At 45.6% G+C, this 23,181-nt stretch overlaps 1 protein-coding gene across 2 annotated transcripts in view; it reads left to right on the top strand.

The window, feature by feature from the left end:
- The window catches only part of PUF60 (poly(U) binding splicing factor 60), a 346,754-nt gene that overhangs the window by 220,694 nt on the left and 102,879 nt on the right, over nucleotides 1–23,181 (top strand). The window contains exon 8 of one of the 2 annotated variants that reach the window (XM_086966384.1): nucleotides 486–515. The exons of the other annotated variant lie outside the window; for it this stretch is intronic. Within the exon in view, the coding sequence (XP_086822510.1) occupies nucleotides 486–515 (30 nt within the window). The remainder of the gene's footprint in view (nucleotides 1–485; nucleotides 516–23,181) is intronic. 2 annotated transcript variants of the gene reach the window in all.

Genomic DNA, 23,181 nt, shown 5'->3' with positions numbered 1-23,181 from the left:
AGCATGTATACCTGTTAGCTTGCGTAGGATAAACATTATTTGGCTGCACCTTTATAGACTTGTTGAGTGGTAGCTGGAGTCCCCAAAACCACTAAGTAAGAATTGCCCTTGGAGTGGCAAACTCGTTACGGCTCAGCTGAATAATACTTTGTTTCATGGAGCCACAAGGTCACAGAAAAATGCTTGTGTTCTTTGGAAAATGTTTTAAATTAACATTTTTCTCCTGTCTCCACTATTTCGGTCATTATTCCTCAGGGGAGTTTAACTTTGGAGATAGGCGTTCTTGCAGACAATCTTACTATTTGTTAGGTCTCCTCAAACCCAGTGGAACTAAAGACCAGTACTGCTTCACTCAGTTTTCTGCCCAAGGCAATTGCTTGAGGGCAGTTTGAGCCTTGCTGAGATATGTCCAGCTGTGTTGGACTATGTTCTCATTTTCCATTATACCCCTGTATGGAATTTTACGTTTCTCTCTTGTCTTTCAGATTTCAAGCCTGAAAGACTGGAATATCCTGGTATGTTTATTACTCGGAATGTATTCTGTCTTTGCTCTCTTGTGACTGCCTTTCTGTCTCCACTTTAGGTTCCTCAGTGACTGAGGTTCTGACTTGGTGTTCACCACCCTGTCCAGGTAAGGTGGTGGAACAGTCACTGGTCTCCCACAGGGTGCAAGCAGATGGTCCCACAAGGTTATGCTGGGATGTGCCGTTGGGATCTAAGATTGGTCACTGCAGGTCATCCATTTCCTTCATATTGAGGTACCTGGAATTCATGTTGAGTAGCTGGAAAATTCTTAAAAGTTTAAGAATAAATAGCAGATGATTGCTCTCACATCATGATGCTTCGTACCAGTGTTCAGTTTCCCCTCAAACACTACTTCTTCTGATCTTTCTGTATGGTCTTTGTTAATTAGTAATGACCTGCAATCTTTGCTCCTTTAACATGTGGTACTTTATCTTGTTCCATTTTTTGTTTACTTTAGCCTTTATCTTTGCTATAATTTTGTTTAACACGTCTGTTCCTCACTTTATGTGGAGCATATTTTATCATGTAACAGTCCAAGCAGGGGCTCTGTGAGCAAAAAGGCTTGTAAGTAATGTGCACCCAATTTGAGGGTACCTTTGTTTGATTAACATCAGCTGCTTGAAGTGAGTCTTATAGTCTAAGCGAGTACATCCGAATGCGAAGATCTGAATGTTGTCATTGCATAGTGATGTGACTTCTGTCTTCAGTTCTTTGGTGTCAACTGAAGTGACTACTCGGGAATGTCGCCGGGTCCTCTAAACTCATTGTTTCTCCATAGTTTCTGACCTCACCCACATGCCTGCCATTATGACATTTTTAGATGTATTTTATAGATGGCATCACTATGATTTATGAAGCATTCTCCGAACTGGGAGACCATTGTACCCTTGGCTGTATAATTGTGCTTTGCTGATCTTCTTCATCTTGTTATTAATACTTAGCAGTTACTGCAGCAAATAAGGTGGAAAGATTATCGGTTTGAGCGGCTTCAGAAGGGTGTGAGGTTGTATTCCTTCCACCTGTACACCGAAAAAACACCAGAATAAGACATTGAAAATATTGCCTGCATTCACATGCCTTCAAATGATGCCGGACATGTTCTGCTCAGCATGTTACTTAGATCGTCCTATGTTTGGTGTAGTCGTGAAGGTATATAGTAAATTTTTTCAGATATCTTTAAAGAACCATCATCCGTCTGTCCGCTATAACTGCTTTAACACATCCGCCTTTCATGGGTAACTTAAGTACCATTTTTACGAGTAGAATTTCACATATCTTCTTCTTCTCTTCTCAGTAGTTTCAGATGCTTTGGGAAAACAGGGAACTTGTCTGTGCAGAGAGCATTACATTTTTGCTTGGGCTTAAAAAAAAAATAAAGCTCAAGATTTTCGCTCGCCTTCGCAAATTCTTTTCATGTGAGTTTTACTTTTAGAAAATGTTTTGGGTGCCCTTGTACTCTTGCCCTCATCAGTTTATTATTTACATGGCTTTTGGAGTTTGCTTCGTATGGACTAAAGGTTAATGGCATAACTTAAATATGTAACCGTCTCGCATTGGACCTGCTCAGTGATCCTAAACTTAATGTTGTTCACATGCTTCAGGATTTCTGGTATTGTACTAATTTCACTCAGACTTTTTAAAAGTGGTATTGGTTGTTTCTTACATGCCTCCGAGTGATTTCACACTTGATGTATACTTTTCACTACAAATGGGTTGTTTGGATCTGTATACTTTCAACATCCAGTGGAAACACAAAGCAGCCTAATCCCTTCTTCTGCCTTTTTCTTTATGTGCCTATTGTGTCAACATTTTTAACTGTCAAACTGCAGTACTCTCTTTTACTCTTCCCAGGAATTCCTTTCAGTGATTAGGCTCTAATGCATGTCACCATAGGTAATGGTTAGTGTAGCAGAAGCAAGAGCTTGAATCGAGATCCACACTTAAACCTTCAAATATTTCTTTCCGTTTTCTGGCAATTTTCACTTGGGTCTTTTTAAGCCTTAGCTCTTCAGCAGGTCTGAGACATGGTAGAGTGACACTTGTGCTATTAGTCTCTGTAATTAATACTAAGCTTCTTAACGGTGGAACTCCGTAGGCATTGCCTGGGTGTCCTCTTGGATCATTTCTCAAGACTTCATATAGATCCAATTCTTCATGTCCAGTTCCGATGAATGTGGAAAAATCGCCTTTCCTCTAAACACAGTCATGTCAAAATTTGTTCAGAGCCCAGTCTCAAAGTTTGTGCTCAGTTTTTTTAACCCTAAATGTAAAATCTATTTTATTTTGCAAATAGAACGTCCTACGGCATTCAGAACTGTTTGCTCATCAACACATCTTGGAGACCTTAAATTCCTCACCTGTTATTTGAAACAGCCAGTCAAAGAACAAAGCAGGCATTGAAACTTTCTCCATCCCTATTTTCAGTTAATTTGTTCTATGTTACACAGGTGAGTCTCAGTAGGAGTAGGGGCAGAGCATATTCTAACCATGTGGACAGTTCTGTCCTCAAGACTTCAACCAATTTTTCAAATGTGGAAGCAAATATTCGTTGTTAGTAATTTTGGAGCCGCTAGTTACAAAATTTGTAATGTAAGAATTTTGTGGGGAAGATCACATTCTCTTTTTTCACTTGTGATTCTTGTAGTTATTGCCTTGAGGTTTTTGTGACATGAATACTGTTACTTTAGATTCAAGAATGTTTTTTAGAGGAGCGATGGTCTGTCGGAGTACTGGAGAGCAGGATGGAGTACACTCTTATTTAAGACAGCTTATTAATCTTGCAGGATATATTTAGCATACATGATCATTGCTGATTGTGCCACTGCTTTGCCACCTGTGCAATATGTAAGTTGTATTTAAGTTAAGCTTGATAGGTATTGGGAGTATATAGTAGGAAATACCTACTGTTTGACTAACCCAATGAGATTGTATAACTACCCATCAACTGTTGTTGATCAGTGATGGAGACCAGTGGATAAGCAGGAAACGAAGTCTAGTACCATGCGTCTTTCTGCATTTCTGATTACAAATGCACTTGACATTATTCCTGTACATTTCTCATAAGGCTCCATTTTGCTCACAGAAGCTTGGTCCTTCTCCCTATGTAACGTTTTTGAATATTGGCATGTCAAGTGTGTCAGAACAAATGTGCCACTCTTTGCAATGCCTGTGTCTCCCCCAAATTACAACTTGAACCTTAGGAACCTAGTAAATGTCACTTATCTGCATTTTCAATTGCTTGTTTAGATCTATATTTTTTTTCTCCCCCAATGATCAATTCCACTCCTTTCTGAAATGCTTTTGTTGTGAGAATCTATTAAAGCTATTGCTGTTAATCTTAGCTGTTGTCCTCCTCCCCTCACTGATTAATTCCTTCAGCACTCTACAATTTGTTCTGATAGGTTACCATTATTTTTTTTGCATTGAATCACAATTGTTCACACAACCGTCCCTGTTAAAACACTTCCGCTAAACAGTCTAAAGACCAGCCACAGATATGGCAGAGGTCCTGTGTGGTGTTTTATCGTCAAAGGTCACACTCAAGGGCTACTTTGAGAAAGTGAATTAAGTCCAGCTTTTTATTCTGCCTTATGAAAAATATCTCCATACACTATGAACAAATAGGATTCCAGCAAAATGCCTTGCACTGGCCTGGTCATTTATATGCAGAAATACTGATAGCAACCACTGTGTGTCCCATAAAGATATTGCTTTTCCTAAGCATACCTTAAGAGGCCATTGTAACTGTAGAGTCATGGTTTGTATTGTACACTGTTAAGTCCAAGGTTGAGGGTAGTGAGAGAAGTTGAACTCAACATCAATGGCTTATGAATTTCTAACAATTACAGAGTAAGATTTAAACAAAACCTAGTATAAACCTTCTGCTTATGCACATGCACTAACCATAAAACCCTCAGTAAATAATCTATAGCAGGGGTCTCCAACCAAGCTACTTATGTTTAATAAATCTATCAAGAGCTACTATTATTAGTTTTTACGAATAGTGAACACTTTAGGCAAAATTATATTATTGACCACCGTATGAAACTCTACTAAATGTAAATATACAGGAATTTATATAGCGCAAATCACCGAGCGGTTTCTAAGCGCTTGCTTAGGGAACCCGTCCTGGTATTCCCCTGTGAGATAACCCCAGCAGGGTATCCGCAAGGTGAAAGCCAGGCATCCCGCTGCGAGGGGCCGTTGTGGAGATTAAGCAAGCTATTGCCCAGAGTCGCAGAGTGTGAACCCGTGAATCGAGTAGGCACCGGAGCGAGAATTGTCGAGTCCATGGACATTTTAGGACTCAAGACCCCGCCGAGCCGGGAATTGAACCCTGGTCCCGGGCTGACCTCTGCTTCCAGGTCCGCCTTCTCTAACCAGTGAGCCACACTTCTTCCAGTATCTCATGATGCCTGGTCTATAGTGTTGTCATTAAGACATCGTTTGTGTCTGAATCTCAAATATGAGTGTTCATTTTCCAAGTGACATAATGCCATTTTACCCGCAAGAAAGACAAAGGAGGTGATAAATAATTTAAAAGATGGGCTAATCCAACAGTCTTTGAATAATATGGAAGGTTTTCTGTAGACCCAACAGGATCTTTTGGTTCTTTGCTCCAATTCTGCCTCAAATACTTTGTGTAGGTATCACCTTCATAGATGAAAGGATGACTCCACCATTAGTTAGGACACAGTTTTGCCTGGTCTAGATTTGTGAGAGTAGCATCTAATATACAGTTATGTTGCCAAAAGAAGTATGCTGTGGCTCACGTTTGTGATTGGAGATTATTACAGAAGCAGACCGCTGTACAAAAATTTAGTATAGATTTTAACTGATGGAGACTTTTAGCAGCATATTTCTTAACTTTTGAATTTCCCCAGACGTCAGACTGGATCCAGAAGATTATCGTGAGCAGTACCCCTGCGTCCATTGTGTGTGTTGTCCTTGCTCGAAGTGATACCTATATAGGTGCTCTTTTCTTTACACGCCAGCTAGCGATGATCCGGAGAAGAGCTAACCCTCGGTTGTATTTCGACAGGCTTTTTTCAATATTTTGTTAAATATTTTGTCAAATGTTTGAGGTCTTACCTCCTGGTGTGTCGAGATGTCTTCGTGCTTGTCTGGTTTCAAGCCCAGTAGTGCCTGTCACCAGCCAATGTCGGTGATGGACCTGCACCAGGTCTGTCTGTGGTGTCTGGAGAGCGACCACAACACAAAGTTGTCCTCGAATTGCTGGGCCATGACCCCAAATGCTTTGAGGAAGCGGTCCCAGAAGCTGATAGCGGCTCGGTGGAGGTCGAGGGGAAGGTCCCGGAATCGTTCATGGAGCCCAAAGTCCTCCTCTTCCCATTCAAAGTCCTTGTGACACTCTGGTACGAGGCTCAAGAAAGAGCAAGAGGTCTAAGCGCTCTTCGCAAGAAGTCTAAGCACTCTTCGACTTCTCCTCGGTCGTCAAGGGAGCCTTGGCATTTTCTGCCTCATTCCCTGGAACCTGCACCTGGGACGGCTAATCGCCTCACTGAATTTCCAAAGACCGGAGCAACTTAAAGAGTCCAACGAGGCCATGCACCTTATATTTGGGGGGCCCTGCCCCGTTGATGTGCCTTTGGGTCGGAAGGGCCACGTCTGGTGTTGCCCCAGCGACTACGGTCCCAGCGGGTCCCCAGGGATACAGTCCCATATCCGCAACAACGCCCATCGTGCCATCTCTACCTTCCCCGGCAGCGACATCCCCAACTCTGACACGAAGCCGGATGGGCGCTATACGATGTCAACTCCGACGCCAGCAGGAAGCCTTGCCTCCTAAATCAGCACCTTATTCTCATGCGCTAGGCCTCGGAGAAGACTGGGAGGGGTCACTGGACCCTTTAGATTACCAGCCCTCTGAGGAAGAACAGAGTATGGACTGAAATGAGGAACTTGGTGAATCCAATAGCCTGGATACTTCTCCAGATGCTGGTCTGCTTTCTCCCCTTATCATGACTATATAGAAGGGAGCGTCCTACGCAGTAGTGTTGCGGAGGGCGACTGATGTCCATGACCTTCAGCTACCTGTCAAGATTAACCTCATGACTGAGGTTTTACAACCGGGAATTTCCACGTGGGAACCCCTTCTCCCATTCAGGGCACGCTCATTGACATCCTTTTGGGTACTTGGTCCAAACCCAGCAAACAGGCTCCTGTGAATAGGATGATTACTGCCAACTTCGCCCAGCACCCGGGGACCCAAACTTCCTCATCCAACACCCTACCCTGATAGCTTGTTGGTTCATGCCACCACCTCCAATGGCGCTTTCCCTACCACTCCCCAGGGTAGGTAATCAAAGAGGGTGGGTTCATTTGGAAAGAAGATGTTTTCTTTTCTTCTGCCAGCCTGGCATTGCGGTACGTGAACACTGCATGCCTTTTGGGCTGTTATTCCCACACTTTGTGGGATACAGTTGTGCAAGTACTGCCACAGGTCCCGGATGAGGCCTGGGCTGTACTCTGTCACAGACGGGAGAGACACAGCAAAGTTCGATATTCCATGCAGACTTGACACAACAGACTCGCTTGGCACAGCTGTTTCCATGACAGTGGCCATTAGGTGCCATGCCTAGCTCTGGGCGACTGGCTTATCGGGAGATGTCCAAGCTTCCCTTATGGACATGCCTTTAGATTGCACCCACCTCTTCAGAGACCAAGTAGATTCAGCGCTTGAGTGCTTTAAGAATTCTTCTAATACAGCCAGGTCCTTAGGCCTGTCTGCGACCCCACTTCCACCCTAATCTGCCTTTCATGTTTATGGAAGGGGCTTCCAGCAAAGCTAATTCCCACCCAGCCAATTCCCACCAAGCCACCGCCCCACGCCTGATTCCCAGCCTCTGTATGGACAAAGGTGCAATACCCACAGACCTCATAGGTCAGGTCTGATCAGTTTGCTTCCCCACTACTGTAACTGTCTCCAAACCATTCTAGTGTGCTCTTTTACCACCATGGGTGCCTAGTTTGTGGCAGGATTTGCCATTGCTTGTCACACTGGCCGTCCAGAACATCTGACCAGTGGGTTTTGCAGATTGTCCAAAGGGGCCACTCCCTCCCCTTCGAGACAACCCTCCTCCCTCCCCTTCGAGACAACCCTCCTCCCATGCCAACATCTCACAGTTGGCTGACAGAGGAATCTGTCTGTCCTCCTCGAGATTGTCACAGCTCTCTTGGCCAAGGGAGCCATAGAGAGGATTCTGGTGCCAGAAGTAGGGTGTGGTTGTTATTCCTGCTACTATCTGGTTCCCAAAAATGGACACGGGCCTTCATCATATCCTCTATCTTTGAACTCTCAATCTCTTCCTCAAAAAGGAGAAATTCAAAATGCTCATGTTGTCTCGGGTCTTGTCTGTCCTGGACGCAGAAAACTGGATTGTATTGTTGGATTTGCAAAACGCTTTTTTTCATATTCCTGTCCTGCATGACCATCGGTGCTATCTTTGGGTAACGGAAGGCCTCAAGCACTTTCAGTGCTCCCTTTTGTTCTTACCAACACGCCTCGGGTGTTCACCGAGGTGATGGCGTTGGTTGCAGCTTATCTGTGGAGGATAGGGGTGCCAGTCTTTCCCTACCTTGATGACTGGCTGTTGAAGGTTGGATTGCCCAAGGCTGTTGTCTCCCACCTCCAGACTATGGTGAACCTTTTGTTCTCGCTGGGGATCACTATCAACGTGCCGAAGTCACAATTGACTCCCTCTCACAATCTCTGTTTCATTGGATCTGTTCTTGACACAATGGAGTTTCGGGCTTATTCTCCCGAGCGGTGAATTCAGGATATGATACCGATATTTTAGCCTCTTTCCTGGGTTTCAATTAGGCTAACTCCGAGGGCACTGGGCCTCTTTGCGTCCTGCTGGTGACACACGCCAGATGGCACATGCCGGGTCTGCAGTGGGACCTAAAGTTCTAGTGAGCGCACCATCAGGGGAATCTCTCCAACCGGGTCCAGATATCTGAGGGAACTGTAATCGATCTGCAGTGGTGGCTAACAAACTGCTATTGGGTCAGAGGTAGGCTCCTCTCCCATTCAGATCTCGCAGTAATAACAGATGTACCCTGGGATAGGGCAGCCATCGGGGAGAGGTGGAGATCAAAGGACTCTGGTCTCTGGCAGAATCCGCACTCCACATCAACATGCAGGAGCTCCAAGGAATCTGACTGATATTGAAAGCCTTTTTGACCTCCAAGTGAAGGCTAGTGCTGGTGTTCACAGACAACACCCCCGCCATGTGGTACTGCAACAAACAGGACAAGGTTGTGTTATGGACCCTTTCTCAAGAAGGCCTCTGTCTTCCGACATGGCTTTAACAGCAAGGCATTTCCCTGGTGGTTCAACCCTTGCAAGTTTGCTGAACACCAGGGTGGACAAACTCCACTGTCGAAGGCTAACCAATCGCAAATGGCGTCTCCACCTGAAGTTGGCACATGGTCTCTTTCAGCAAGGGAAAGCCTTGGTTAGGTCTGTTTGCCTCTGCCAAAAATGTTCAATGTCAGCAGTTTTTGAAATTTGAAATTTAAACTTTATTGTTTAGTTAATTAAAACCATAACAATTTGATGAATGTCACACATAGTTATAAAATTTATAAATTTGTCGCTAAAAAAAAATGTACCAATGTTAAAAAAATTTCAAAGCATTAATTGTTCATATTGTTTTTATACGTTTCTCAAATGCCTGCAAGAACTTCACCAGCTTGCAGTGTATTCTTGGAGCAGTAGTATCCAGGCTTCCAATAATGGCTGATCTACATGTTTGTAGTTTCATGGACCGATAGCATTCCTTTAGGTGTGACCGTTCCTTGGATAGCATCTTACAGTGACAAATTATGTGTATTAGATCCTCTTTAGGGCTACCACACAGTCGACAAGAAACGTCGTCAAGCAGTTTCCAGGCAGGTTTATTTGCTCGTGTGGGAAAGTCCCCAAGTCTCAACGCCATCAGCTTTTTCTTAATAAAAATAGAATAAGTTGTTTCCAGGTATTTTGCAGCTGTCAATGTCTTATAGCCATTTATCACAGCCCATGAATGCGAACGATGGGAGAACATTTCTTTGTCCAAGATTAACGAATGAAGTTTGGCCACTTTATTTAGGGTCTGTTTTAGGACAACAAATGACAGATTATTATCCCATAGGGTTTTTGAGCAGGTTGTCTCCAAAGCTTGCATGAGAAATTGATTTGCTTTGGAATTCTTTTGGGATTTAAACTCTTGCCATAGGTAGGTATTCAGATTGTTATTACTTGTTTTTTGCTTGATCTGGTACCAGACCTTAATATACGAGTATTGTCTCCCCGGTATTTCGTTTTTTAGTCCAAATTCAAGTCGCAATTGCGCTGGTGATGTCGTGCGTGGGAGACGTAATACTTTTTTGTATATTTTAGTTGTCAGGATGTTTAGTAGGTCGGCATCCTTTCCGTGCATTGCCACACTTGCATAGGTCAGGGTTGGGAGGATTTTGTTTGCCATTACGGTTAGAAGGGGTTTGAGTGATGGCCCTTCCAATTTTTTTGCCAAAGTACTTAGTCCAAATATCAGAGCACCCGCTCTTTGTGTCAGATAGTTCTTCTGTTCTTTTAGGTTAAGTTTGTCATCTATATAGAATCCCAGATATTTGTAAACCGAGACTTTCTCTAGAGGTTTTCCTTTTAACCATATATCATGATGCAATCCACGGCGATTAGTAATCAACATGGTTTTAGTTTTTGAAATGTTTAATGACAACTTGTTTGCCATCAAGAAGTCCGACAGTTCCGTTACTAATCTGGTTAACCCCACCTTTGTTAGGCTCAGGAGGACAATGTCGTCTGCATAAGCCAAATGCGTGAGCTGTAAATCGCCAAGTTTTGGTGGGTGGGCATTGCAGTGGTTCAATTTCGCAGAGAGATCTGAGATAAAGAGGTTAAATAAGTGCGGCGCAAGAACACACCCCTGTTTGAGGCCGATGGTTGTTGGAACTTTTCTCGACAGTCGTGATCCATCTCCAATTTTTACTTGAGACCAAATGTCAGCAGTTTTAAGCGCTGGAGTTTCCAAGGCGGCTCTTGCTCAGAGACACTTTTTGTCTCGAGTGGAGACCATGTCTCCTCTACATTTCTCCCATTTCCCCCCGCCCCTCCATAACCACTCCTGCCCAGAGTTCTCAAGAAGATCAGGAACGACCTGGCCCAAGTCATCCTTGTGGCTCCGGGCTTGGCAGAGAGTCTGCTTTCTTGCGGTTTCCTGATCAACTCTTTGTTCATGTCCCGTATTGTACATAGGCCTAACTCATCTGTTCCCGCCTTCCCCGTTCATTATGCCTCAGTGGGGGCCTTAATTTGGTTTTGACTGTTAATGTGTGTGTTGCAAAGTCATCCTGTGCCCTGGGCACCCCCCAACTTTTTGCTGACTGGAACTGGTGGTAACTGACTCTGACTGACCCTGGGCTCTGTTTAACCAGGCCCAGGCCCAGGCCCGGGGCCAGTGCCAAGCCAAAAGGAACACATTAGAACACAGTTAAGACACCCAACCTACACTAGGGTACACTTTAGTATGGTGCGGTACCCCTGTAGTTGGCATGACCTACCACCTATGCCCCTAGTATGTAACAGGGCAGGGGATTGAAACTACCTAGAAGTCTCCAGTATCCTGGGGCATGGCAGTTTAGAGGCCAGCAGATTCTCTGCACCAGCATGTGTGCAGTGCTGAAGCCTGAGGTCAGTTTAAAAGCTGCACTGGTGGCCAGGACAGTTTTTAAACCTTTAATTGTGCCCAAACTCGACTTTGTGGGTAGGGGCCCTTAAAAATTAAAAACTTACCATGTTTTTGCATATTAGGGACCCCCAGGGTCAAGTCAAGTCATAGAATTTATATAGCGCACTACATACCCAGAGGGTTTCAAGGCGCTTAGGGGGGGGGGGGAGGATTATTTGTCAAATATCCACGTTTTAAGTTGTTTTCTGAATGCCAGGTGGTTCTGGGTAAGGCGAAGGTAAGCGGGGAGTGAGTTCCAAGTTTTAGCGGCCAGGTATGAAAAGGATCTGCCTCCCATGGTGGTCTTGTTAATGCGAGGTACAGTGGCGAGGGCTTGGCTGGAGGATCGTAGTTGGCGGGAGGGGGTGTAGAAGGACAGTTGTGAGTTGAGGCAATCTGGTCCGATGTCGTAGAGTGATTTGTGTGCGTGGGTAAGCAGTCGGAAAGTGATCCTCTTATTGACGGGTAGCCAGTGGAGGTCTTTCAGGTGACCAGAGATGTGTTCTCTGACCCCCCACCCCTAGGTATTCCAGGGGTGGGGGGTCAGTTATCTATAAGCAGCGCCCTTATAAAATGAGTTTTTAGAAGCCTGGGTAAAGTGAAATTTTACATTTCACTCCCCACATTGTCTTAAAGAGGTGCTCAAATTCGACTTTGATGCTGGAAGAATTGGGTAAGGGTGATCTGCAATATTTCTGCAGATTCAGACCCCCTGAAGTCTCCCCTAGTTGCACAGGCGGTGGGGGTCCGGTAGAAGTTAGGGAAATACTTATAAAATATGGTTTTATAAGCCCTGGTGCTACAAAAGTGGCGCAAGTCATTTTCCCCATTGCAAACCCCATGGCCCATAGGTTAACATGGTAGTAAGTGATTGATTAATAAAATATTGATAGGAGAGGACTAGCCGGACCATTCAAAGACTTCCCAGAATGGTCGTATTAAATCCAACGATATTATATTGTTGAATTTCTCCTAAAGTGTACATACAATAAGTTATGAGACTTTCTTGGTTGTAAGTCCAAATTCAGCCTTTCAGTGGTCTGCCCTGATTGGTCAGAGTTAAGTGGATTAGCCAGGCTGCTGGGAGGGCAGTGATCTGTTCTATAGGAATTCCAGGCCAGGAGGTGGCGTTGTAAACTACGCTCTTCAAAGGCAAGAGGGGAGGCCTGGGTTTTCGTCCACTTTGATAGTAGTGACCCAGAGTCAGGACTAGGCTTAAGAAAGGAATTTGCAGATGTTACTGGGATGGTCCATGGAAATGAGATATCCCAGGGGGTGTGTTTAGCCAGCTCTTACCTCCTTGCTGGAAAATCAGCCATTATGGATTTGGAAAGATGATGCATTCTGGGACAAACTAAATGCCACACTCCACCGGATGTGGCCATAACTAGAAGGAGTTGCCCTGCTCTCATTGGTCAGCAGTGACCTGGTGCTTGACCCAGAGAATTTTGAATAAGTATCTGAGAGGGGCAGAGCCCTCCAGATCTGCTGCTTGAAACTGAATGAAGCAAGAAGTGCCCTGCTGAAGGTTTTTCTGTGTGCAAGGAACTCTAAGGCATGACCTATGAAGACTGCACCCTCTGAAACGACAGCCCTGTGGATTACCTTGCTGCCAAAAGACTCAAGAGTGGAAACTCCCTGCAAGCTACAGGTTAACAGAGCTCACCTGAACAGCCCCACAAAGAATTCAAAGCCTGGAGTACCAGTGTGGATTTGTAAGGGTTTTGTTCAACTGGATTGCGGAATTGAAGTTTCACACTTTCAAGGACCCTCTTGGAGATTCCAGAACCTTGGATTGTGTGTTGGATACTTTGGTACCTGCAAGCAGAACGCCAGGAAGGTGTTCTAACTGGACCCCGCTTGCTGAAGAAGGCGGCCCACTACAGTGGTGAGAATTCTTCAGAACAATTTATAAAGGTCTGTCCCTGACGGAGAAAACGAAATGACTTAAAGGGGCACTGTTGGTTTCTAAGCACTAGAAAGTGACTAATCTTTAAAAATTCAAATCTCTGGTTCCCTACAGTGGATTATTTTTGTTTTGGTGTCATTTAAAAGATAAAGATATTACCTATTTTTATAAATTGGTGTTGGATTTTTATTTTGTGTTGTGTCTTGATTATTTACTGAAATGGTGTTTTTAAATGCTTTACATACCTGTCTTTGAAGTTAAGCCTGTCTGCCCGCAGCCAAGTTACCCAGGGTTGAGCAAAGGAATACTTTTCTAAGACCTATGCTGAGTCCTATCATGTGTTAGTGGCCTTATTGCCAGTGGCAGACCTACATTTGCCCCTACCAATAACACACTTTCCAACATTTGGTGTTCAGCGGTGTGGATGAGGACTTGTGTTTAAAAAGTACACCTTTCAGTGAATATTTTAAGATTATAAAAATCCTCTAAATTGCCTTAGAACAAAACTTTTGAGTTTGATTTTTCTAATTTGGACTAAACTGTTTTTAATCCATTGTTTTGATTTTTCCAAATTGTTCTAAGTCTATTGTGCCTAGTTTTTGTGACCCAAAACTAGGGAACCATGGAGCTGGATCTGGCTAAACAGTCCCAGTTTAAGATGGCGGAGCTTAGGGAACAGTGTAGGCTTAGGGTGCTGCGTCCTGCAAAGAAGACGAGGAAGGCAGGGTTGCTTGAGTCCCTAAAGGCCTGGGCCAGGGCAGCGGAGGAGAACCCAAGGGGTTGGGAAGATGTTCCCCCTAACCTCACCCGAGAGGGGGGTGAGGATGAGACCTTTCCCACTGTGACTAGTGTTAGCCAGGTGAATCAAGGTGGTGGTGGGAGTGGGGAAGGGTCCCTTACTCATGTTCCACTACTGTCCCTTGCAGAGAGACAGCTTCAGGCTCAATTAGAGTTGATTGCCTTGGAAAAAGAGAAATTCGAATTGGCTAAGAGAAAATGGGAGAGGGAGGAGAAAAGGAATGGTGGCAGCGAAAGTGAAGAAGATGCTGAAATGTCTAGGGGTGGTAGATGTGAGCCTAAACTTCCCAAAGGCATAGTACCCAAGTATACTGAGGGGGATGACATTGACAAGTGGCTAGCAGCTTTTAAGAGGGCCCTTAAAATGAGTAGGGTTCACTTTAGGTATTGGGGCGCACTCCTGTGGGAGTTGATTCCAGTAGCTGGGAGGGATAGGCTCCTGACCCTGAAGGGAGAGGATGCAGAATCATACCAGCAGATGAAGGCATGCTTAGTCAAGAGATTTGGTCTGACTCCAGAACAGTATAGGGTGAAGTTTAGAGGCACGCAGAAATTGAGTTCAAAGTCTTGGGTAGACTTTGTGGACGTTTCAGTAAAGGCACTGGAAGGCTGGATTGTTGGTAACAAAGTTGACACATATGAGGGATTGTATAATTTGTTTTTGAAAGAACACATTTTGACTCATTGTGCAGAAGAGAAGTTAAGCCAGTATCTAGTGGACTCTAAGCTGACTGACCCCAGAGAGCTGGGGGAATCAGCTGATGAGTGGGTGAGAACCCGGGTTTCCATTCAGCATCAGGGGGGTGACCAAAAGAAAGGAGGACAGGTCCCTCCCCAGGGGAAAGCCCAGGGAAATGAAGGTCAAAATCCCAAGGAGTCCTCCAAAGACCCACAAAAACCTGCACAATGAGGGGGGGCCCGAGCCAACCCAAATTCAAAGGGAGGGGGTTTCAGGGAAAGCCTGGTAGGTTCTTTGATCCCTCAAAGGTGGGTAAGTGCTTTGACTGTAACCAGCCAGGGCATAAGCAGGGAGATGCTGTCTGCGCCAAGAAGCTCCCCCCTAAGGGGCCATCCACAGGGATTGCCAGTGTCAGTGTAGGGGTGGAAGGTGGTGTACAGCAACCTTAGTGTCCCTGGGTGGGGTGAGTATTGCCACCCTTGCTGCCTTACCTCCAAACATGGACAAGTACAGGCAGAGGCCTAAAGTGAATGGGACTGAGATTGAGGCTTTCAGAGACACTGGGGCTAGTGTAACTATGGTCCTGGATAAACTGGTGCCGCCAGAGAGGTTGTTACCTGGTGAGTTTCACCAGGTGACATATGCAGACAGCACTACCAAACTCCATCCCATGGCTGTGGTGGATTTGGAATGGGGAGGTGTGACAGGCCCTATGAAAGTAGCTGTGTCAAAGGTGCTCCCGGTCCAGTGTTTACTGGGCAATGATCTTGAAGCCTCTGCGTGGTCCGAGGTGGCAAGAGGACTCCATATGAAAATATTAGAGCTCCCTGAGTGGGTATGTGCTGTGACTAGGTCACAGACTAGCCAGAAGGGAGGGGCTGGACACTTGGACCCTGGAACAAAGGACCAAGCATCCAAGGACAAGGGCACTGGGCCTGGTGAGCCAGCCCAGGGAACTCCAGAGGTGCAGGAAGAATCTAACCCTGATGGGGAGGATCTGGCCTCCAAGGGAGGGGCTCCATCCCTGCCAGAGCTGTCAGATTTTGCAGAACTGACAGGAGCAGGTGAACCCTCCAGAGAGGAGTTCAGTCAGGGACAGCGTAACTGTCCCACCCGTGAGAGCTTAAGGCAGATTGCTTCTAAGCAAGAGGAGGGGGATGACAGTGGGTTTCACAAACTCTACTGGAAAGATGGACTGCTTTATACTGAGGCCAGAAACCTCAAGGAGGGGGCCACCAGGAGATTGGTGGTGCCCCAGAAGTACAGAGAGTTCATCCTGACTTTGAGTCACGATATCCCCTTGGCAGGACATTTGGGACGGACAAAGACATGGAACCGGTTGGTGAATCATTTCTACTGGCCCAATATGTCTGAAAAGGGAAAGGAGTTCTGCAGCTCCTGTGTCACCTGTCAGGCCAGTGGCAAGGCAGGGGGCAAGACAAAGGCTCCCCTAATACCACTGCCAGTGGTTGGGGTTCCTTTTGAAAGGGTGGGGATGGACATTGTTGGTCCCCTGGACTCACCTACTGCATCAGGGAATAGGTATATCTTAGTGGTAGTTGACCATGCTACTAGATACCCTGAAGCCATACCTCTTAGAACCATTGATGCACCTGCGGTGGCTAGAGCACTGCTTGGGGTGTTCACCAGAGTGGGTTTTCCAAAAGAGGTGGTGTCAGACAGGGGCACGAACTTCCTGTCCAGCTATCTCACTGCTATGTGGGATGAGTGCGGTGTCAACTACAAGTTCACCACTCCCTATCACCCACAAGGAAATGGTCTTGTTGAGAGATTCAACAAAACCCTGAAGGGCATGATATATGGGTTGTCAGAGAAACTCAGGAGGAGATGGGATGTTCTCCTCCCATGTTTACTGTTTGCCTACAGGGAGGTGCCACAGAAAGGGGTTGGTTTCAGTCCTTTTGATCTGGTGTTTGGACACCCGGTGAGGGGGCCATTGAGCCTGCTTAGAGAGTCTTTAGAGAAGCCTCTTAAAGAAGCTAAGGACAATGTGCTTGATTATGTGCTAGGCCTGAGATCTAGAATGGCGGAGTACATGTACAAGGCAAACAGGAAACTGGAGGCCAGCCAGGAGCTCATGAAGCACTGGTATGATCAAAAGGCTACTATGTCTGAGTATACTCCAGGACAGTTGGTGTGGGTGTTGGAGCCTGTGGCTCCCAGGGCCCTCCATGACAAGTGGAGTGGTCCCTATCCAATCTTAGAAAAGAAGGGTGAGGTTACCTATTTGGTTGTCCTTGGCACCCCCAGGAACCCTCACAGGGTCCTGCATGTGAATAGATTGAAACCACACCATGACAGGGCAGACATGACCATGTTACTGTCCATTGATGAGGGTGTGGAGGAGGAAACTGAGCCTGTACCCGACCTCCTCTCCACCAATGTGCAAGATGGGTCAGTGGAGGGAGTTGTGCTCTCTCCCAAGTTGACAGACCAGCAGCACAGAGACTGTAAGCAGGTGCTGGAGCAGTTTGCTGGCATGTTCTCTCTGACCCCAGGCATCACTGAGTGGTGTGTGCACCACATTGACACCGGTGACAGCCGACCTGTCAAAAATAAAATGTACAGGTCATCTGAATTAAAGCGGAGGTTGCTAAGATGCTGGAGCTGGGGGTAATTGAACCGTCTGAGAGTCCATGGGCCAGTCCAGTGGTACTGGTACCTAAACCTAATCCTCAGGGGGGACCCAAGGAGTTAAGGTTCTGTGTGGACTACAGAGGTTTGAATGCAGTCACAAAGACGGACGCTCACCCTATACCTAGAGCTGATGAGCTAATTGATAGGTTTGGGGCTGCTTAGTACCCGAGTACTTTTGATTTGACTTCAGGTTACTGGCAGATTGCCCTCACTGATGGAGCAAAGGAGAGGTCAGCATTCTCGACACCAGAGGGACATTATCAGTTCAAGGTAATGCCCTTTGGATTAAAGAACGCACAAGTGGAGTGCCATTGAGAGAGAGGCTTTTGCTGTGGTGTGGTCACTGAAAAAGTTGAGACCATATTTGTTTGGGACTCACTTTCGTGTTCAAACTGACCACAGGCCTCTCAGGTGGCTCATGCAGATGAGAGGGGAGAATCCCAAGCTGTTAAGGTGGTCCATTTCCCTACAGGGAATGGACTTTACAGTGGAACACAGACCTGGGGTTGCCCATGCCAATGCAGATGGACTTTCCAGGTTTTTCCACTTAGCCGATGAGGACTACCAGGGTGTAGGTTAGTAACCCATCACCTTTCGTTTGGGGGGGGGCGCTATGTTGCAAAGTCATCCTGTGCCCTGGGCACCCCCCAACTTTTTGCTGCCTGGAACTGGTGGTAACTGACTCTGACTGACCCTGGGCTCTGTTTAGCCAGGCCCAGGCCCAGGTACAGTGCCAAGCCAAAAGGAACACATTAGAACACAGTTAAGACACCCAACCTACACTAGGGTACACTTTAGTATGGTGCGGTACCCCTGTAGTTGGCATGACCTACCACCTACGCCCCTAGTATGTAATAGGGCAGGGGATTGAAACTACCTAGAAGTCTCCAGTATCCTGGGGCATAGCAGTTTAGAGGCCAGCAGATTCTCAGCACCAGCATGTGTGCAGTGCTGAAGCCTGAGGTCAGTTTAAAAGCTGCACTGGTGGCCAGGACAGTTTTTAAACCTTTAATTGTGCCCAAACTCGACTTTGTGGGTAGGGGCCCTTAAAAATTAAACACCTACCATGTTTTTGTATATTAGGGACCCCCAGGGTCACCCCTAGGTATTCCAGGGATGGGGGGTCAGTTATCTATAAGCAGCGCCCTTATAAAATGAGTTTTTAGAAGCCTGGGTAAAGTGAAATTTTACATTTCACTCCCCACATTGTCTTAAAGAGGTGCTCAAATTCGACTTTGATGCTGGAAGAATTGGGTACGGGTGATCTGCAATATTTCGGCAGATTCAGAACCCCTGAAGTCTCCCCTAGTTGCACAGGGGGTGGGGGTCCGGTAGAAGTTAGGGAAATACTTATAAAATATGGTTTTATAAGCCCTGGTGCCACAAAAGTGGTGCAAGTCATTTTCCCCATTGCAAACCCCATGGCCCATAGGTTAACATGGTAGTAAGTGATTGATTAATAAATATTGATAGGAGAGGACTAGCCGGACCATTCAAAGACTTCCCAGAATGGTCGTATTAAATCCAACAATATTATATTGTTGAATTTCTCCTAAAGTGTACATACAATAAGTTATGAGACTTTCTTGGTTGTAAGTCCAAATTCAGCCTTTCAGTGGTCTGCCCTGATTGGTCAGAGTTAAGTGGATTAGCCAGGCTGCTGGGAGGGCAGTGATCTGTTCCATAGGAATTCCAGGCCAGGAGGTGGCGTCGTAAACTACGCTCTTCAAAGGCAAGAGGGGAGGCCTGGGTTTTAGTCCACTTTGACAGTAGTGACCCAGAGTCAGGACTAGGCTTAAGAAAGGAATTTGCAGATGTTACTGGGATGGTCCATGGAAATGAGATATCCCAGGGGGTGTGTTTAGCCAGCTCTTACCTCCTTGCTGGAAAATCAGCCATTATGGATTTGGAAAGAGGATGCATTCTGGGACAAACTAAATGCCACACTCCACCGGATGTGGTCATAACTAGGAGGAGTTGCCCTGCTCTCATTGGTCAGCAGTGACCTGGTGCTTGACCCAGAGAATTTTGAATAAGTATCTGAGAGGGGCAGAGCCCTCCAGATCTGCTGCTTGAAACTGAATGAAGCAAGAAGTGCCCTGCTGAAGGTTTTTCTGTGTGCAAGGAACTCTAAGGCATGACCTATGAAGACTGCACCCTCTGAAACTACAGCCCTGTGGATTACCTTGCTGCCAAAAGACTCAAGAGTGGAAACTCCCTGCAAGCTACAGGTTAACAGAGCTCACCTGAACAGCCCCACAAAGAATTCAAAGCCTGGAGTACCAGTGTGGATTTGTAAGGGTTTTGTTCAACTGGATTGCGGAATTGAAGTTTCACACTTTCAAGGACCCTCTTGGAGATTCCAGAACCTTGGATTGTGTGTTGGATACTTTGGTACCTGCAAGCAGAACGCCAGGAAGGTGTTCTAACTGGACCCCGCTTGCTGAAGAAGGCGGCCCACTACAGTGGTGAGAATTCTTCAGAACAATTTATAAAGGTGTGTCCCTGACAGAGAAAACTAAATGACTTAAAGGGGGCACTGTTGGTTTCTAAGCACTAGAAAGTGACTAATCTTTAAAAATTCATATCTCTGGTTCCCTACAGTGGATTATTTTTGTTTTGGTGTCATTTAAAAGATAAAGATATTACCTATTTTTATAAATTGGTGTTGGATTTTTATTTTGTGTTGTGTCTTGATTATTTACTGAAATGGTGTTTTTAAATGCTTTACATACCTGTCTTTGAAGTTAAGCCTGTCCGCTCGCAGCCACGTTACCCAGGGTTGAGCTAAGGAATACTTTTCTAAGACCTATGCTGAGTCCTATCATGTGTTAGTGGCCTTATTGCCAGTGGCAGACCTACATTTTCCCCTACCAATAACCCACTTTCCAACAGTGTGTTCCTTTCGAGCCTCCACACAATCGTCTCACACTGAAAACAGCCTTCCTTGTGGGAATTGCATCTGCCCGCAGAGTGAGAGAGCTGTAGGCCTTGTAATCTAAGCCGCTTACCCCCGAGTCTATCCTGACAAAGTTGTGCTTCGCACAAGGGCCTCCTTTATGCCAAATGTCATCACCCTTTTTCGTGCAGGTCGATCTGTCACCTTGTCTACCTTTTATGCTCCTCCGCATCCCTCTAAAGAAGAGGAACAACCTCACCATCTGGAACTAAAAAGAGCGTCCTACTCTGACTGCACACAAGAGTTCAGTGTGGACGACCATCTCTTCATGGGGTATGTTGGTGCAAATAAAGGTCAGGAGGTGCAGAAACGGACAATTTCCAGATAGGTTGTGCTCTTTATCAAAATCTGCTACACACTTGCCAAGAAGCAGTATCCTGATGGTTTGCGAGCTCATTCCACCATGGATAAAGCTGCAACCACTGCTCTAGCTCGTGAAGTTCTGGTCCAGGAGATCTGTCTGGCAGCAACGTGGGCTTCCCTGCACACTTTTGCCAAACACTACTTCCTGGACAGTCAGGTTAACAGGAATGGGCACTTTGCCTGTTCGGTCCTGCAGGCCCTCCGCAGATGATTTTGCTGGGGTATCTGTTAAAAAGGTAAGGAATCTGCGGCAAGAAGTCTCTAGCAGATGAACAAGTTACCTACATTCTGTAACACCTTTTCTGGTAGAGACTATATCTAGCTGCAGATTCTTTACCGACCCACACATCCTCCCCTACCTGCGACTCGATTTCAAGAGATAGGGATGTCCCCTTTCAGGGCCATAGTTTTGACACACCAGTGATCAGTGTTCTTTATGGCTGCCTGCTTCTGCCATGGAAAGTTGGGAAAATTAACAGACGTCAGTGCGCCTGGGTGGCGCCTACATAGGTACTGTGACGTCACTTCTGGCGCGGACAACTGACGAAGAGCAGATTGACGCCACATACAGGGACTCTGCTCACGAAAAATCTTCCGGATCCAGTCTGATGCCTGGGGTAATTCGACAGGTACGGAATCTGCAGCTAAATATAGTCTCTACCAGATAAGGTGTTACAGAAGGTATGTAACTTGTTTGTCTTTCCTTCTGCTGTCAGGCAAAACCTTCTTTAACCTGCTGTTATTACAACAGAGTCAATGCGGTATTTGTATCTTGAATGTTTTTGCAGGTTGCGAAAGGTCTTAATTTTGTAGAACGTTGCTGTTGAGCTATAGAAGAAAATGTATACACGTGACCTGCTTTGGTTGTGCCCTCATATCAAAGCTCTGGCATTATCTTCTCTGAATATGTTAGAGCTCATATTATATCACGAGTTCGATTCTCGAAAGGGTCTTATTTTGTCTCTTCTTTAAATCTGCATACTGATGCAGGAAGTAGGAAGGAAGCAAATCCCGATTAGGCCCCGATTATGACTGTAGGGTGGTATTGAGTTCATCTGATAACGATACTATGGAACGCATTATTTAACAGGAGTGATGAGCCCGTTACCAGTTTGCTGGTGAATAAAGTGGATTTTGGTGTTTAACGCAGCAAACTCTGAATAGTACAGGAAATGCAGTACCCATTTCCCCTGTTAAATGTCAGCAGATTTGACCTGCCAAAATTTACAGAGGTGTGAAGTATTTAATGCATGCCAGGGTCGACATTCGTGCACTCACCTGCAATCAGGCTCTTTTGTTTCTTTGTACAAACATGTTTAAGGACATTCACCAATTCTTTCCCAATCTGCTCTACACTAGTGAAAGTTGGAAATTAATTTCAGATGAGGTCAGGAGTAAAACTTTTTCCAGGAGGGGAAAAAAGGGGTGAGGGGAAAGTACATTTTCAATCGATCAGTAGATTTTTATATAAGCAAATGTGTGCATATGTATTCATGTGCAAACCTACTTCCCCAAACTTTGCTAGGAGTACGGTTGTCAGGCCACCTTCTGTAAATCATTGTGACATCCTGAACGGCGAAAATCTGCACCAATGCAAAAACTTGTATCTGACAGTACACTTTTATGAATTCTTAGACAATTAGGCCCCTCATTTATTTTTATGTGGCACATAATAGTTTTCTAGTGATTCTAGATCATCAATCTTTAATTTTTTTTTTTAACATAGTCTGTTATCAAACATGTTTTACTGAACTATACAGCAAAGTCATGGTATTTAAAGTTGCCCAATAGAAGTTAGCAAAATTTTTTTTCCGAGTTCAATTTATTTGATGTGTGTTTTACTTTGAAAGCAAACACCACCAATCTTGGATTTATGTTTGGTCTCAATTTGTTAAACATTCCTGTGTTCGAGGCATGTGGGCTGCTGAATTCATATCTGTGCATAGTCCGCCACCTAGTGTTGGGTCCGGATGATTGCACATTGTTGTCCTGGAAGAGTCTTCGAAGTATCACGAGATAGGTGGCTCCTCCCCTGGACTACAGTGCGCATGGGCATCGCCTCCATCCCCAGATTGTTTTTTTCCGCCATCGGGTTCGGATGTGTTTCGGTACCCTCTCTCGGGACCGATAGTTTGTTCTACTTTTCTCGAGACCAAAAGGTCTTTAGGCTGGGCGTCGGTATTGTTGCGTTTCGGTTTTCCTTACTGACTCTCAGCTCCGATCTCCTACTGCCCCTCCACGTGCTTCGACGCGGACGGGCCTACACTACACTCTTGCTATGGAGCGGACGCCATTCAAAAAGTGTCCGCTGTGTCACTCAAAGTATTCTCACCTTGACGTGCACCCCGTGTGCAATACATGCTTGTCACCGGATCATCGTGAGGACACTTGCATGGCGTGTTCAAAATTTAGGAGCAAGAAAACTTTGAAGATTCGCCGGGCTAATCGGCTCCAGGCTCAATTGTCGGCTTCGGCACCCCCACCTGATGATATCTTCCAGGAATCGGTTGAGGGAGAGGACGACGTACAAGAATCG

The sequence above is a fragment of the Lissotriton vulgaris genome, chromosome 4_1 (assembly GCF_964263255.1).
Source record: "Lissotriton vulgaris chromosome 4_1, aLisVul1.2, whole genome shotgun sequence".
Taxonomy (NCBI): Eukaryota; Metazoa; Chordata; class Amphibia; order Caudata; family Salamandridae; genus Lissotriton; species Lissotriton vulgaris.
The sequence above is the reverse complement of the archived record's forward strand: the minus strand, read 5'-3'. Positions and strand labels throughout refer to the sequence as shown.